This window comes from Corvus brachyrhynchos, unplaced genomic scaffold (genome assembly GCF_000691975.1).
Source record: "Corvus brachyrhynchos isolate BGI_N302 unplaced genomic scaffold, ASM69197v1 scaffold381, whole genome shotgun sequence".
Classification (NCBI taxonomy): Eukaryota; Metazoa; Chordata; class Aves; order Passeriformes; family Corvidae; genus Corvus; species Corvus brachyrhynchos.
The window spans coordinates 350,386-365,985 of record NW_008236219.1 but is presented as its reverse complement, the minus strand read 5'-3'; the positions used below and the strand labels follow the sequence as shown (position 1 = coordinate 365,985).

The window sequence follows — 15,600 nt, the reverse complement described above, 5'->3', positions numbered from 1 at the left end:
GGGGGGTGGGGGTGCGTGCGGGCGCGGCGTACTTTGGGCAGTCAGGGCACCTTCTACAGCAATTTCAGTTTTTCAGAAAGCCTGTCCATCTACCAGCAGCACGCAGCAGAATTGGCTCTACCAGTAGCTGGGACCTTGTCAGAAAGGGTTGTAGGGATTTGGTGGGAATAAAAGTGATTTAAAACAGTGTTCTTGAGCAGCTCCTATTCCTAGCATTCAGAGGCCTTGCTTGGAATCTTACATGAACTTTGCTCCCCAGTCTGCTTTGCCAGGGACATTACAGAATTACTTATTTTCTGGTTAATGTATAATTAGCCCAGTAGAGACAGTTTGGAAGTTGTAGCTGTAGGCAGTTAAGCTGTGGCTGGGCTGTAGCTCCTGTAGTCATGGTGTGCTTGGTGCTGTCTGTGATGGATGCAGCCTCTGAGGAAGGGGTCAAATAAGCTACATTTCACTTTTCCCTATACACTGAAGCACTAATGAAACCTTACCATGTTGATACGTGCTTGATCACTCTGCAGTGCCATGGCATGAGCCTCAGTCAGAGCGAGTGCCTGTGGGGATGGGAGGTTGCAATCTGGGAGATGAGGTGTACCTGTAGAGTAGGGCTGTATTGCTCAGGTACCATGTGGTATTGGAGCTAAAATAGGTGGATTGTTCACTCAGCAGCTTCAGGTATACTTAAAGTTAGATGGACTTGATGTATTTGTGTGTTTTCTGGTCAAATGCAGTGAGTTCCTGTACACAGTAACCCCTCTTTGGACAGCCAGCTGCTGTGTGCTGTTTACCACATCCCCCAAATCTTAAAGACTTGACCCTGTACAGTGAATTTTTGCTGGGTGTGCAATATGTCATGGAGCGAACACCTGGATAGGAGGCATTTGGCACCAAGGAGGCAATGCAGTTTCATGGGCAAGTTATTATTTAGCTGGGTTTATTTTACAGCCAAAGTGCCTTTGGCACCATGGAGATATTTTGAAAACACTGATCCTTAACCTCGAGCAACTCAAGTCTGAAGGTCCAGGACCAGGTGCTGTGCTGGTGGCCCCAGGCCAGGGTGCTCAGCACCCAGATAATTAACAATAGTTTGTATCAGGTGCAAATTCTGCCACACTGTTAGTCAACAGCTTTCCCCAAGTGGGGAAAGGGAGGTGCAGGAGGACGTGGTGAAAGACCTCTGCAGTGTACTTCTAATGCCATGGTTTTTGTAGCTGAATTTTGCTTTGTTTTAAATACTGGACTTGATTTCCACCAACCTTCTTTACAGGAATCTGATTTCTTTGACAAGTGAAGCAGATCCCTGCATCTGTTTTTCACAATTAGCATCCTTGAACGTACCAGAGCCCCACTGACCCACATGGTAACCTCCACCTTCTCAAACACAGTGCAGATAAGCGCAGATGTGTGCCCAGACAGGCCCAAACTTCATCACCTCTCCCTTCCCAGAAGGGAAGAGAAAATACCTTACAGAAAATGCCGCCATAGGGTTCTTTTTGTTCTTAATCAGATTTAAGTCTTGGAAGCACGTTTTAGTAAGTCTCCTTGCTCCTGCATTGAAGACATGTGTGCTCCTAAGGAAGAGGCATGGGCTGTGTTTTTAACCTCAACTTATTTTTCTGTCATGTAGCTGGTGTTACTTTGCAGGCTGGCAAAGGGCAGAAGTACTTGACTCCCCTCTGCTGGCAGCATACTTCTGCCTGAACATAGGCATTGATTGCCTCTCTTTCCTAAATTACAGTCTAAAGCAAACTGCATCAAACCTTCCCCCTTGTTTTGGGGTTTGCCTGCCTGTTCTGCAGCAGCAGTGAAGCTCAGCCACCAATCCACCAGTGGTTCGTTTTTGGCAGGATTTGTGGTGCCATCAGACAGCACCTGGGTGTCTCTGTAACACAAGAGTTGCTTCTTGTTACCTGCAGCTGAGTGAGGAGCCTGAGCAGCTCTGAGGGCAGGTTTCTGCTCCATCACCAAGCCTTTGCCTGTGCTTGGCCTGTGCATTCTTCAAGCAGAGGGTGACTGCTTTTGCAAGCGACGGCCCCACTCTCTGATAGCATGGATGATTATTAAAATTATGCCATACTTTGATCTGTGATCTAATTAACTTACCATTGTGGTAGAATTATCTGATCTGAGAGTGACATGTTTGAAGCCTCTCCCTAAGTGTTCCTGGCAGGCATGCCTTAACCAGGAGATTAGTCACCAGGAAGGGAGCAAGCCTTGGCAGAGACATGCTCAGCTGTAACTTCAGTGGACAGAGGCTCATGATGCCATTTTTATTTTTTTTTAAACCTTGTCTGAGGTTATGAGTAGTTTTAGGTGGAAGTTTCCACACTGGCTACTGTCCTAAGTCTGCAGCCCCAGCCAGCTGCAGTCATGAGGCTGTGAGTGATGGGTGGCAAGTCAGTGGTGCAGGTTGTGGGGTGGAACAGAATTTGATAATATGTGAGTGCAAGAAAAGATATTTCATTCTGTGTGTCTTCTTACATATGTTTTGTCAGTGCCAGAATTTATAGAGATGCAGCACGTTTTGTGCTGGCAGAGGTAAACTGGAAGCTGTCCTTAGCTGGGACGGTTCTTTACCCTTCTCCATTGCTCTGTTTCACTGGTGGGAGCATCTTGGACCACAGGGAGCCAGGTCCAGGGGTCTGGTGTGTATGTTACGGGAGGATTGTGCTGGAAACAGGTCCAGGGCAGTACCTGAGCTGCACACACAGGTTCCCATCAGGTTTGGTTTTGCTGGCTACTCATCCCCTTCAGAGGCAATGGGGCTGTCAGACAGCTGCTGGTGTTTTGGCCTCATGGAGTTGCCTTGGGGAGGCAGTCACTTTCCCTTCTTTTTCCTGTGCTTTAAGCAGGATGTTCCAACAGTGACCTTGACTAAGAAAACAGTGGCAGTGATAGGTGAAAGTGTGGATATGGGGAAAGAGAATTCCATTGCATGGAAATGTGTGTGTCTCCAACCAGCAGCTCCTGTGCTGGATGAGGCTCGGCACAGCACTGGGGCTGTATCTGAGCACAGGCCTTTCTCTTGCAGTGGAACCTGGTGTGTGAGGACGACTGGAAAGCCCCACTGACCACCTCCCTCTTCTTCGTGGGGGTCCTCATCGGCTCCTTCATCTCGGGGCAGCTCTCAGACAGGTAATGTCATGGACAGAGCAGGGCAGACCTGGGGCCACAGCTGGTGCATTTGTTTTTAAGACACAAAAGGAATGAAATGGCTGATACTCTGAGTTCTGATCAAAATTATGTAACTGGCCTGGCTTCTTCCAAAAATCCCATCTTGGTCTATCCCAGGTGAAGGATTTCTGTCTTTTGGGCACTTCAGAGCCCGGGGACTGATCTCCAAAACGAACCCATGTGGCTGCTTTGCAGATTCATGCAATGGATTTCCCTTCACAACCCAGTTCCTATTTGTTTCTTTATCCAGCCTTTTGAGTAGTTTAAAAGATGCTGGGTTTTGTTGCACATTAACTGATAATCCCTTGTTAGAGCTGCAAGATAGAAATTTGCCCTTTGAATGGAATCTCTGCATAGGATAGAGGGTTTGCTATATGGTAGGATAGAGTAAGGATATATGAAAGCAAGGAAAAAAAGATAACCTGAAAATGGATAGCAATTGTCATAGCATCTCACTAAGTAGATATAAAATGTAAAAAAAAAATCCTTACAGACATTTGATAATTGTCTCAGCAGTGTTGAGGTTTTGGCCTTACAAGTATTGAATGTAGAATATTCCCTCTACAAGTCCCTGCTCCCCTCTCCCTACAGCCCTGAGCCCTACTCTTATGCGATCTCTGATCCTGCTTTGACTGCTGTCTGAGAATGAGGATGTCATAAGGTAGCAGGAGTCCTCTGGGTGCTTATCAGAGGGGTTTCAAAACTCACTGGGAGTCTTAATCCTAAAGCCTCCAGCATTAAATTCCATGTGATCTGAATTTAATCTCCTGACTCCTGCCCCAGTGCAGAAGTCAGTTGGTGTTACTGTTTGAAAGGGAGATGAGATAATCACTAAATCCCAGTGGTGCCATTTGCGCAGTGGGAGCATTTGAGGAACTGTGTTTGCCCTGGTGGCAGCACAGCCACTGAGAGCCTGGCTCATGTCTTCCTGCATGAGCTTCCTTGGATTATTTGGGGGTTTTGTCGGTAAAAAGGGTATGATCTGAACCTGTACCTGAGCAATTTCCCCGTGTCTGCTACAGAAGCCTTTCTCAAGGGCTGCTGCAGGCAGCAGGTGGTGCAGCCCATGCAGCATCTGTGCCCACAGGTATGAAAACCCATACATGAACTTGTTCTGCCTCTCCAGGACAACATGCCACGTAATCCTAATGCAGAGAAACAGGTGAGGGAAAGGGTGCAGTATGTGTGGCAACTCGGACTGAAACCAATTGACAAAGCTATTTAACACATTAAGGATAATGGTGTTGCAAAGTATAGATGCCAGTAGCCTAAAAGCCATCATTTCCTAACTTTCAGGTGTGTGGCTTGCAGCCTGCATGTGTCTCCCCCTATTGTACTGTTGCCTAGTCTCCTTAATCTCTGTCTAGTGCATCCCTGAAGTTTCTGCTCATGGCTTTTCTTCTCTGTTTGTCTCGTGGGTCTTGGAAATTTTAATATTTTTTAGTGCATATGAAAATAATAAAATTCTTTAAGATGAACAGAACTTCAGGTTGTGCTAAGATGCATCACTTGAGGTTGAATATTTGTTCTGCCTTGTGCCCTCCTACATAGCCCCCACCATAAATACATGCTATTTCAGTAATAATCTTTTTCTTTACCAAAGGTTTGGCAGGAAGAATATCCTTTTTTTGACAATGGCTGTGCAGACTGGCTTCAGCTTCCTGCAGATCTTTTCCACCAGCTGGGAGATGTTCACAGTGCTCTTTCTCATTGTGGGGATGGGACAGATCTCTAACTACGTGGTGGCCTTCATTTTGGGTATGAATATGTTTGCATTAGATTAAATGTTTGCCTAAGGTACTGTTACTTTTTTCCCCTCTGAACCTGGATCATTTAATTACACAGTGGTAAAATCTTCACTGGTAAAATTCCTACTTTAGGCCAGGATAATTTTTTTTTCTCTGTGATTCTTCAAGCCTGTACTTTCTATAGGTTTAGAGAAAAAGAGAGCAGGAAGAGTCTAAATAGACATCAATTTCATTCCTCCTTGGAGAAGACATTCAAGACAGCATTCAGGGTTTAGCAGTACCAGCAGGTCTGAGATAGAGAAGGCATTTGGGTTCATCCCTGCCTCCCTCTGCACCCTTTGCAGAGAGCTCAGTGCATACCTGAGTGCAAAGCCTTGGAGCAAACCAGCATTTCCAGGCACAATGAGTGCCAGGGGGACCAGAGCAGAGGAGCTGGGTGGGTGCCATTAGCCAAAAAGTCATTGCTCTCAGTGTTGAGATCAGTGATAAAGTCCTAAGTTTTAGAGGCTAAGGTTTGTTTTCTTTTCTATGGGGAGTGTAGGAAGAAAGACGCAGCAGCTGCATGGCTACAGTTGCTGCCTGGGGACCCTGCAGGGAACGAGGCACCCCATGGGGAAGGGGACCCCACAGAGGCTCCCACTAGGCATGGGGGTTTCAGGAAAGGCAAATGCATGGGCAGATTATGGGGACGAGTGATGCAGGTCTCAGGGGGGAAACTGGGATTTTCAAGAGTGGTCTTTAACACATACATATATTTATGACTGTCTTTAAACCCCTGGTGTCAGCATTACAATTTGTAGATCGTAATGTGAGCTAGACCAAAATTGTATATTAATAGTTAATACTGGTCTTTCCTACCCCATGAGGCTTTAACAGGGAAAAAAATAGTTCAGAAGAGCATAATATGAAGTCAGTGCTATGAAGAGGACACAGCATTGTGTCCCCAAGCAGTCATGAGTCACTGCTGCTGTGGCAGGGAGGATTAAGGTCAGGCTGTCAGCAGGGAGATCCCTTGTTGCCATCACCATTGTCACTGTTCCTGCCATTGCTGTCGCCATTGCTGTCACCACTGCCACTGCTCCCACTGTCCTGGTAGTTTAATTCTTGTGTGGAGCTGATGGAGCAGGAACAAATGCCTGCCATGGGAAGGCTGGGAGGTACAGCACTGGATAAAGCTCAAAATCCTTATGGAAACATGGGTGTTGTGTTGCACAGAGGTGCAGGTTCTGATTGGGCAGGAATTTAGTTCCCAACTCCCCTGGGAATGTAAGGGCACAGCTGGATGTGGATTGAGATGCTGCCTCGGTGCTCAGCAGAAGCAAAGCTGGAAGGGAGGGCCAGAAACACCCCACTGGGCAAATGGTCCTACTGTTGAGCAGGGTCTGGGTCTCTCCAGGTATCATTAGGCTTGTTTAATTGCTTAGCTGTTGTTTGCTGGCCCTCACCCTATTGTGTTGTCTCTTCTGCCATCCTCTTCTTTGTAGAGTTGTCACAGCAGCAATGGATCCCAGGGAGCAGAGAGTCAGATGCCTGGGGCACTTGCCAGCAGTGCTGGCCATTCCCCAGCAGTCTTGAGGCTGGTTCTAAGGGCAGGATTAATCTAAACTAATTTAGACATTAGCTTCCTCATTTAAGTGAGCCATTGACTGTCATGGGTAAGGAGGGAGGTACCTACGGAGGGTGGTTCTTCCCACCCTACACTCCATAGCCAGCATGTCCCCATAAGCACTGTGACTTCTGCCTGTGGCAAGGGAAACCCAGGAGCTTCCAGGAAGCTGCACATGATAGAGGTGCTGAATAGGAGAATATACCCATAAAAAGAAAAGTGACTCCTTAAGAAAGCCCATCCTGATTACAGGATGTGCTGGAGATGCTCCTGTTCTTTCATCCAAGAGCAGGCAGGGCTGACCTGTGCTTGGGAGGGGAGCAGTGGCACCTATAAAGGCCCTGTTGACCCTGGCCATGCTGCAGCCCTGGCACCCTCCATCCCCAAGAGCAGTGGTTTTTTTTTTCCAAGTTCAGCGCAGGTTCCTCTTCTCATTCAAACTTGAAACATCCAAACCTGCGTTGCCTCACAATGTGTAGCTCAGACCCTCTTTCAGCATCCTTAGTCACCCAAGCTCATGCTGCCCTTTGCACTATTGCCCACCTTCATGGGAGTAGTTCCCTCCTGAGCTGTTGGTGAACTTCTGTAGTCAATGTTAGGGTTTTTTCAACCACATGCTGTGAAATTTCTTTCTTAGCTTTAGGCCTCAGTTGTTTTCTGTGCTCAAAACTGTTTTGTTCAGGTTCTAGGACTGTAAAACACTACAGAGGTTTGTGAAGGCATGTTGGTATTGTCCAAGAACTGTTACTCCATGGCTAAGAGAATGAGGGTAGAGGAAAGGCAGGAGACAAGGGAATTGTAGATGAAAGATGTCATTTCATATTGGCTTTGAATTGGCACAAATTATAATGTAACATTTAACAGGCATAAACCAATCTTTCAAGTATCAGACCTCTCCCAAGAAAGCCCCTCTAAACAAGAGCAAGTCAAGAGGAAGATGGTATCATTTATCCCCACACACTCATTTTAGCCTAGCAAATTCTTATTTTCAGGGTTTTTTACTGTGACTTTATTCAGTTACTCCAGGTTTCTGAAATGGGAATTCATGTAACTATCAAATAGTAGGAGGGTTTTCCAGTCTTGGGTGTTTTTTCCATCTTCTCTGCAATAATAAATGTTGGAGTTCTTGCCATGATACACAACCCAAGTACGCTCTCCACACTTAGTGACTCTTCTGTTCACTCAGTGTCGTTTGCGTTTTAATTGAATATCAAACTGTGGCAGTTACGGCCCTTGCAGTGTTCCTAATGTGAAGGAGAGCTCTGTAGACCAGGGGCTGAGAGCTCAAGGAGAAGTGAGGTGGGCCTGATGGCATCACTGGATTCTATTAAGCAGTGGCTGGGTGTTTTATTGTAAAAGAATTTAGCTGCTCTTGAAGGCTTAGAACAATCTCAGTTTTTATTACTCAATATTAGGTTGCTGCATGGTGCAGTGGCTGTAGGATGCTTTCCCTGACTGCTGCCTGGCTACTGGTACAGTAACATTGCTAGAGGATGGCATCTTCCCTGGTTCTGTCCTTCAGCCCATGATGTGCCAATCCAACATTCCAACCTTTCTTCTCTTCCAAAAAATAAGTGGGAAATTTGTTCCCACCTCACCTCACTGTAAATTCACATCCTTCCATCCCACGTCAGTCTGCTGTGCTCAGACCTTTGCTCTTCCAGAAGTGCCCAGCAGTGAATTTCATCTTAAATCGTGATGGGTTAAGTGGGGGAGCAGGCTGTGTCCTAGGTGAGTGTGTGGGGGAGGCTTCTGGGAAGTCTGCTGACCATCCCCCATGCCTGTCCTTATCTGCCTCTGCCAATGCATTAATCAAAGCAAACAGAAGTAGCTTCTTTATCTGAAGGTTCCCAATACTCCCAGCAGCTTTTCTGTAGAGGCGGGTCTGTGCTGTGCTGCTCTTTCAAGATTGTTTAGCTTATTTTTCTGTTCGTAAATGCAATAAAGTATTTAGTCATGCTTGAAAATAAAGAGTTAAAATGCTAATCCAACCTCCCTTGTTTTAAACAGGCACAGAAATTCTTGGCAAATCAGTTCGTATTCTATTCTCTACATTAGGAGTTTGCATATTTTTTGCAATTGGCTACATGTTGCTGCCACTGTTTGCTTACTTCATCAGAGACTGGCGGATGCTGCTGCTGGCGCTCACTGTCCCGGGGCTGTTCTGCATCCCGCTCTGGTGGTGAGTCCATGCCAAGGCCACACTTCCCACCTCCCCTCCCACCTGATGCTCTTCATGCTAGGTTCCGGGTAATGGCAGGAGGTCAGGGAGGAGGGGCACTTTTCTCTTCACCATGTGAGAAGGCTTTGCCTTGAGGGGGCATTTTTTATGTGGTTTTTCTTGCCAGTTTTAAGTCGAGTAAGTACCTGGAGAGCCTTTTGTGTGTGCTGTCTGTGTGCTTGAAGCCCTGCTCTTTTTAGCTGGACCAAAGCACTGAAGAAGGGCAGATAGCCCTGTTCTGTTGCTGCCTTGGGCATCTGCTGTGTTCTGAAGGGACAGGTGTTTGAAAATAAGAAAGGAAAAGCAAGGTATCACTCACACTCTTAAAATAAGGATAATTCACAACAGGAAGAGTTCTTTCATATTATTTAGGGAACTCCTTTTTTCTTGCTATCTTGAAAAAGTTATACCTATAAGTGAGCAATTAGCATCTTTATAACAGTTAAGTGATTTAGACACACTCTTCCATAGTCTGAAAGACCTCCTGCATGTCCCAGTCTTGTTAGAAACATCTGCTGATGGTATATTGGTTAGTTGGGGTTTTTTTTAACCATAGTCTTCAAACCAAACCTTTAAAATGGTTTTCAGCTCCACCTCTACTGTCATTGGATTTTAAAGACATTCTGATTCTGTTTAAGGGTCAGTTTGTTTATTTAACTTGATGTGTTTCAAACTCCTTCGTCACAGCAGCATTTCCCTCTGTACCGAGCGGCTGTTCTTTGGGGAGGCTGGTTTTGGGTAGGAGCCTGTCACATGTCTGCTATAGAACAGGCACTGTGAGGCACAGGAAATTTGTCCCCAAGGCATGACTTCAGAGTCCTGCTTTGAAATCTGTGGAATGGGAATTCCCAGGCCTTTTAAAAGCTTACACTTAAAAATGCCAAAAACTTCCTCTGATGGCACTTTGTCTCGGGTCGATGTCGGGGTAGATGGGGACCAAGGTGAACTGGCAAAGCTCTGCCAAGGCAGGTTGGTGTTAGCTGGCGTTTGGGCATGTGGACCCACTGCTTCCACGGGCCATGTGATGTGTACGTCCCTCTGCTCTGTGCCATTCTTGCTCTTTTACTCATTTCCCTTCCAAATTCTCCAGAAGGTTCCCAGCATTGTCTCTGCAGTCTCAAGATCCTCAGCTTTCCCAGTAAGAAGAGTGGTAGAGGCAGCTCATCTTACAGAAAGTCCCATTAGTGATTAATGATCAGATATAAATCATCTGATGTTTGAAATTATTGACCTGGCTTTGAGTCAGTCTTTAGGGTTCATCAGAAAACGAGGTCTGACTTGCTTTTTTCCAAGGAGAGGAAAAAGTGCTGCTGGCTAAAGGGAGCAAGGTGGCATCTGTTAAGACCAAAGGATTTAAGTAAGGAAAGTTAAAGTTTTCTGTCCTGTGTTTGGTGTTAGTTCACTCAACATGTGCCTGTAATTGATTAGAAAATGTCATCAACTCTGCAAGGGGACACTGGCCCCTGCCCTCTGCCTGGGAGAATCTGCCTCAGAGCTGTGGTAATATGGTGAGGTTTGTATATAAGGTTCCTAGGACACAGAACCTTTAAATACACCCTGTGCATATTTGAAGCATTTCTACGTTGTGTGCAGTTTCCTAAGAATATTTTTTGATTGACACTGGCTAAGCTACCCCCATCCTTTCTGTCTATCTGGTGACATCTGGTGGACATCAATTATTCCTTAAAAAAAACCCACTGAGGACAAAGCATCTCCTTTAGCATGAGAATAAAACAGTCCCATATATTTGAATTACCTTGCCCACGTGCTTCTGTGCTGTCTCCTGCTCCAAGCAATCTGTGAGATCTGAGTGTAACTCATAGACACAATAAATATGTTATAAATAACTTTTTACTTTTGGGAAAACACTGAGTCATTTATTCTGAAACTTATTACAGGATCATTCCTGAGTCTCCTCGGTGGCTGATCTCCCAGGGAAGATACAAGGAGGCAGAAGCTATTATCCAAAAGGCTGCAAAAATAAATGGCATTCCAGCCCCGTCTGTGCTTTTCGGTACTGCAGAGGTATGTTTCATATATCCTGGTACTTTACCTTGCTGGCACTTCCCCATTTGGCTGGTTGACTTGTTGGGAAATGCCAGCAGAGAACTAGTTTGCACCAGCAGCTCTTGGGCTGGCAGTGACTGTTGGTCTGCAGTAAGCGCTGGGTTAGTGAGATCAAAGTAGAGCCCAGAGAGAGGCTTTATTGGTTTGCTTTTTACGTAAAATTCTCTTCCTCAGCAGTGGTTTGTTGTGGTTTTCAAAGCAAGGGTGACCCAGATTGCTTCATCCTTTTGGCACTGCAAAGATCCAAGGAAAATGTGTTTGTGCCCATTTCAGTTTGGTGCATTATTAGTGGTTTGCAGCTGAGCAACAGCCCTTTGCAGGGGGGCTGTGTAGGGGACCCTAAATCAGCACCCACGTGAGCTGGGGCTGCGTGGAGCCTGAGGGACTCTTCAGGTTGCACAGACCAGCCAAAGCACCTGAGTGCTACAAGGGGGCTTGAAAACCACGACGTGAATGAAGACGGTGAAGAACATGAAGCTCCTCTTCAAAATTGTGTTTTTCTTGTATTTCATAACTATTGGTTAAGAAAGTCTAGTGCAAACCTGGCAGCCCAGCAGGGAGCAGTATAGCCACAGTGGGATGGCTGGTTCGTCTGCTCATCTCCCCCTCTGCTGGCTCTGCCCTCACTGGAGCACCTCCCAAAGAGGCACATTTTTCTTGTGCAGACTCTTCCAGCCTTGCATTGTCAATGACCATGTGTATGCAGGTTAGATCTTCCTTTACTGCCTTATACTGGCACCTCAGTTTTGTGTCTCCTGATAGAGCAGAAAGCAAAGCACTATGTGTTCCTCTGCAGTGTCTGCGAGTTACCCCTCCCCTGGGCAGGATCTGTCACTTGACTGTCACATTTTGCCTGAAGATCTCTTTCCCAAGTGGAGTTTTAGTGTAAATTGAAGTGCATGTTCCAATTATGGGAAGCTCATTCTGTACCAGCCATGGAAAAGCACTTCCCTTACTTCACAGCCAGGCCTCAGATGTCTTTCAAACTGGACATGACTTTTCTGGGTTGCAGCATTTTCATTCCTGCATATTTTCTTAAATCAAGGAGACACCTGCTTAGTGGAAATTTTGTGTGCCAAAGCGTCTGTCAAAAAAAGCCTGGGGATGATGTCTGCATGCTAAGTCTCATGTTGGAAGTATTTTTCAAACATTACTAGAAAGACATTCCTTGGAAACCATCATCTATTCCTAGGAAAGGCTATCTCCTGGATAGTCCTGTAGGGAGAACCAGGGTGGTTTGTTCTTTGGGCCTGGGGGAAGCCTGGCCACAAGTGCTGGCTTTGCCCTAGCAAAGGCAAAATGTGCAGGCAGGAAGGCACCCTAACTCCACCCAAAAGATTCCTGCTTCAAGCCTCAAACTAGACTCTTCATCTCCAATCTGAGGTGGTGGATGCTCCTATGATGTGCCCTGGCTACCTCACCAACCTCCTCTCATCCGTTCCTCTCCCTGTCAGGGTGCTGGCAGGCAGCAAAACTGGATTATTTCCTACATTTATTTCACATCACTTACGAAGGTTGAAGAGAGTTGAATGGACAGTGCACAGAATGGACAGAAAAATGCCTTTGGTAATGAGGTTACTTCTGCAAGTACTGTGTGAGATCCTTAAGGAAACATTAACTTGTCTGTCTGGTCAGCTGGTACTCCTTTCTAATTAGTCATCGTGGTGCAATGGAAACTCGCATGAATACAGTTGGTAGCAGAGATAAGTCCCACCTAAGGACCGCGCTCCCTGGTGCAGAAGTGGCCCTTGGGCTGACTAGTTATCCCCTGATAGTCATAACTTCGTAACTGCCCAGACTGTGGGTAGCAGCGGTTGTTTTGCTCTTAGGTGTGTGGGAATTTTTTTGGTTTTGTTTTCCTTTTTCCTTCAGATGCAGGATTCGAAGCCTCAGCAGCAGCAGAAGGCTATCCTTCTGGACCTGTTTCGAACCCGAAACATTGCAACTATTACTATTATGTCATTACTTTTGTGGTAAGGAAATGTGTATTCCTACAGTACCCAGGCAATAGAACAGTTTCTGATTTGAGGGCACATGCCACAGGTTTAGATGATAAGTCTGAGCCTCGGAGCCCAGCTCCAATGGTCCTTGGCTGGTACATGGCCCTCAGTGTCCTCGCACCCACATTAATATGGGTGATTAATATGAATATGGAGACAGTAGCCTTGACTCAGATGTAAAATAGTTAGAAAACTATATGTAACAACTTGTGTATTTTGAAGTAGATTGCTTTTTTTTTTTTTTTCAAATGCTTCCATCTCTGTAATCTCTATTTGAAGAGAAATGTTCTTCTTGAAGCAAAGGCAGCAACTCAGTAACATAACAAGAGCCAGACCCATGGCCAGCATTTTTGTTCTCTTTCTGTACTGTGCCCATCTCAGTGAGATCCTGGTCCCTGCCTGGGCAGCCACGAGAAATGAGGACCCAATAATGCCATATAGACAAACCAGGACCCTTTTCTGTCCATATTACCCTCAGCAGAAAGGAACTGGCTAGCACACTTGGCATGCCATAGTAAGGCACTCCTGAGATTTGAAACCTGAACATCCAGCTCTCTGTGAACATTAAATAAGATGTAATGGAACTGCTGAGGGTGGGAGATCCTGACACTGGCTACAAGTAGGAATGTAGTTGGCTTGGGAAGCTTGCAAGAGTTTCATTGTGTCATTGAGACCATTGCAGTGAAAAGCCTTTGTGAATGAGTTCCACAAAGCTTTTTACTTGGTGTAGTGTATGCAGGAAGGACAGAGAAATCTGAGGTGTCTTCAAGCTGCTGTGGATATGATCACTGAATGGGATGACAGAAAGATGGGGTTGCCACTGAGACTTTTTTAAGCCATAATACCTGTGGCGGTGCTTTGCAAAATCCTATTTTTGTAACAACATCTGAGGCAACACTGGAAGCGTTCAGAGACTGCTGTTTCTGGAATAATTTGGTTTTATTGCTTTTCTCAGGTTTTTCACATCAGTTGGTTACTTTGGCCTGTCCCTGAGCACTCCAGACTGGCATGGAAATGCCTATGTCAACTGTTTCCTCTCAGCTGTTATTGAAGTTCCAGCTTATGTGATCGCCTGGCTTCTCCTCCGCTCCCTCCCACGGCGCTACTCCTTATCTGGCACCTTTTTTTTAGGTGGAAGTGTTGTCCTCTTCATTCAGCTGGTTCCTGCAGGTACAAAATTAAATGTGTGACTTAAGTATATGAAATACCCAAAATATTTTATGGTACTGTGTAATAGTTCTGCAAAATTACTGGAAACCAGGATCAAATTTAGAATTTGAGGCTGAGTTATGCTGATCCTTTGCAGCCTTAGTTTTTTGTATTGCATATGCATATGCTGAGTCACACTTGACTCTCATTTATTGTGTCAAATTACTGAGCTTTATATAGTTCGGGGAACCAGCTTCTAAAATGAGAGCCAAAAGCGTACTGTGATTTATCTGGTTGTGCTTTCAGGCTACAAAAACCTGCATCCAGATTTCACTGTGTGTAAATCTTCATAGGATTTTGTGAAAAAGGGGTGGGTTCAAGCTTGTAGTTTATTGCTGCATAACCCAGAGTTTTGTTCCATTTCAAAAACACTGTTTTACATGAAGACAACCAAAATCTGAAAAATACAAAATAACCTGAGCATTATGCTCAGTGGGGAATTTGGAGTCATCTAGGGATGGGGTTAATACTTTGTATAATTAAAAAAAACTAAAGCACCAAACTCACAACCTTTAGGAAAAACACAGCAATACAGTCTTTTGGATGTAGAAGTAATACAAGTAATAAGCACAGGGTGTTGTTTATTCACCTTGATTTTATTTTTTTCTCCTCCAGAACTTAATGTCCTCTCTGTTGGACTGGTGATGCTTGGGAAGTTTGGCATCACAGCTGCATTTTCAATGCTTTATGTCTACAATGTGGAGCTGTACCCAACAGTAGTGCGAAACATGGCAGTCGGAGCGACTTCCACAGCCTCCAGGCTGGGCAGCATCATTGCTCCTTACTTTGTTTACCTGGGTGAGATTTCTTGTCTTTCTTGCCTTGCGCCACACAACTGCCCAGAGAAGTTGTCTGAGCTTCTGCAGTGCAGGCTCAGCTTTAAGTCCCTTCACTTGTTGTCTTTTCAGTCCCTTCTCTCAGCTTGGGTGTGAGTTCACTGTCACACATGGTAGAAATTAAGTGGAGCTCCCTGGACTTCACAGAATGATCAGGCACTTCATTCCTTTGGGGACCATTCATATATCACTGAAGTGGGTTAGAGCTGGCCCAGTACAATGATGATGTTTATAAACTACAAATGGAGTGGCTGGTATGATAATCACATTTTGTTATGCCAGTTAGTTTCCCAGGATTGTGTGACAAGAAGTGGTCTTGAAAGTAAGGAAAGTTAACAGTAGGAAATTCATTGCATGATACTGTCCCTGTGCATCCCGAGATGGGTATGCTGGGAGATAAACCAGGTGGGAATCCAAACATTCCCAGGATTCGTGCTCTCTAAAGTAATACATGGAAAACATACAGGTTAAGTAGCATGAAAGTGTGTTTACTTGAAGTGATTTTTTTTAAAAACTTTTTTTAGTTTCTAAGCCAGTCACCTCAGCATTCATTCATTTTGCTTTTCCTTATTGCTTGATATTTCTGTAAGCAGAGTTATTGATTTCCTCATAGACTTTTTTTGATACTCAGTGCCATCACATTCTGAGTGCGGCACATATATTAACTGACAAATATTGTTTGGTTTGGTTTTTTGTTTAATACATGAAAATGTTCCTCATGTTGCGGACAGGAAAGAGT

General features: G+C 45.2%; 1 protein-coding gene across 1 annotated transcript in view; it reads left to right on the top strand.

The window, feature by feature from the left end:
- Window positions 1–1,149: 1,149 nt before the first annotated feature.
- Window positions 1,150–15,600, top strand: part of SLC22A4 (solute carrier family 22 member 4) — a 19,815-nt gene continuing 5,364 nt past the window's right edge. The window contains exons 1-7 of the mRNA XM_017746858.1: window positions 1,150–3,135; window positions 4,778–4,932; window positions 8,539–8,710; window positions 10,648–10,774; window positions 12,689–12,789; window positions 13,772–13,986; window positions 14,641–14,823. Of these exons, the coding sequence (XP_017602347.1) occupies window positions 4,809–4,932; window positions 8,539–8,710; window positions 10,648–10,774; window positions 12,689–12,789; window positions 13,772–13,986; window positions 14,641–14,823 (922 nt within the window). The 5' untranslated portion in view covers window positions 1,150–3,135; window positions 4,778–4,808. The remainder of the gene's footprint in view (window positions 3,136–4,777; window positions 4,933–8,538; window positions 8,711–10,647; window positions 10,775–12,688; window positions 12,790–13,771; window positions 13,987–14,640; window positions 14,824–15,600) is intronic.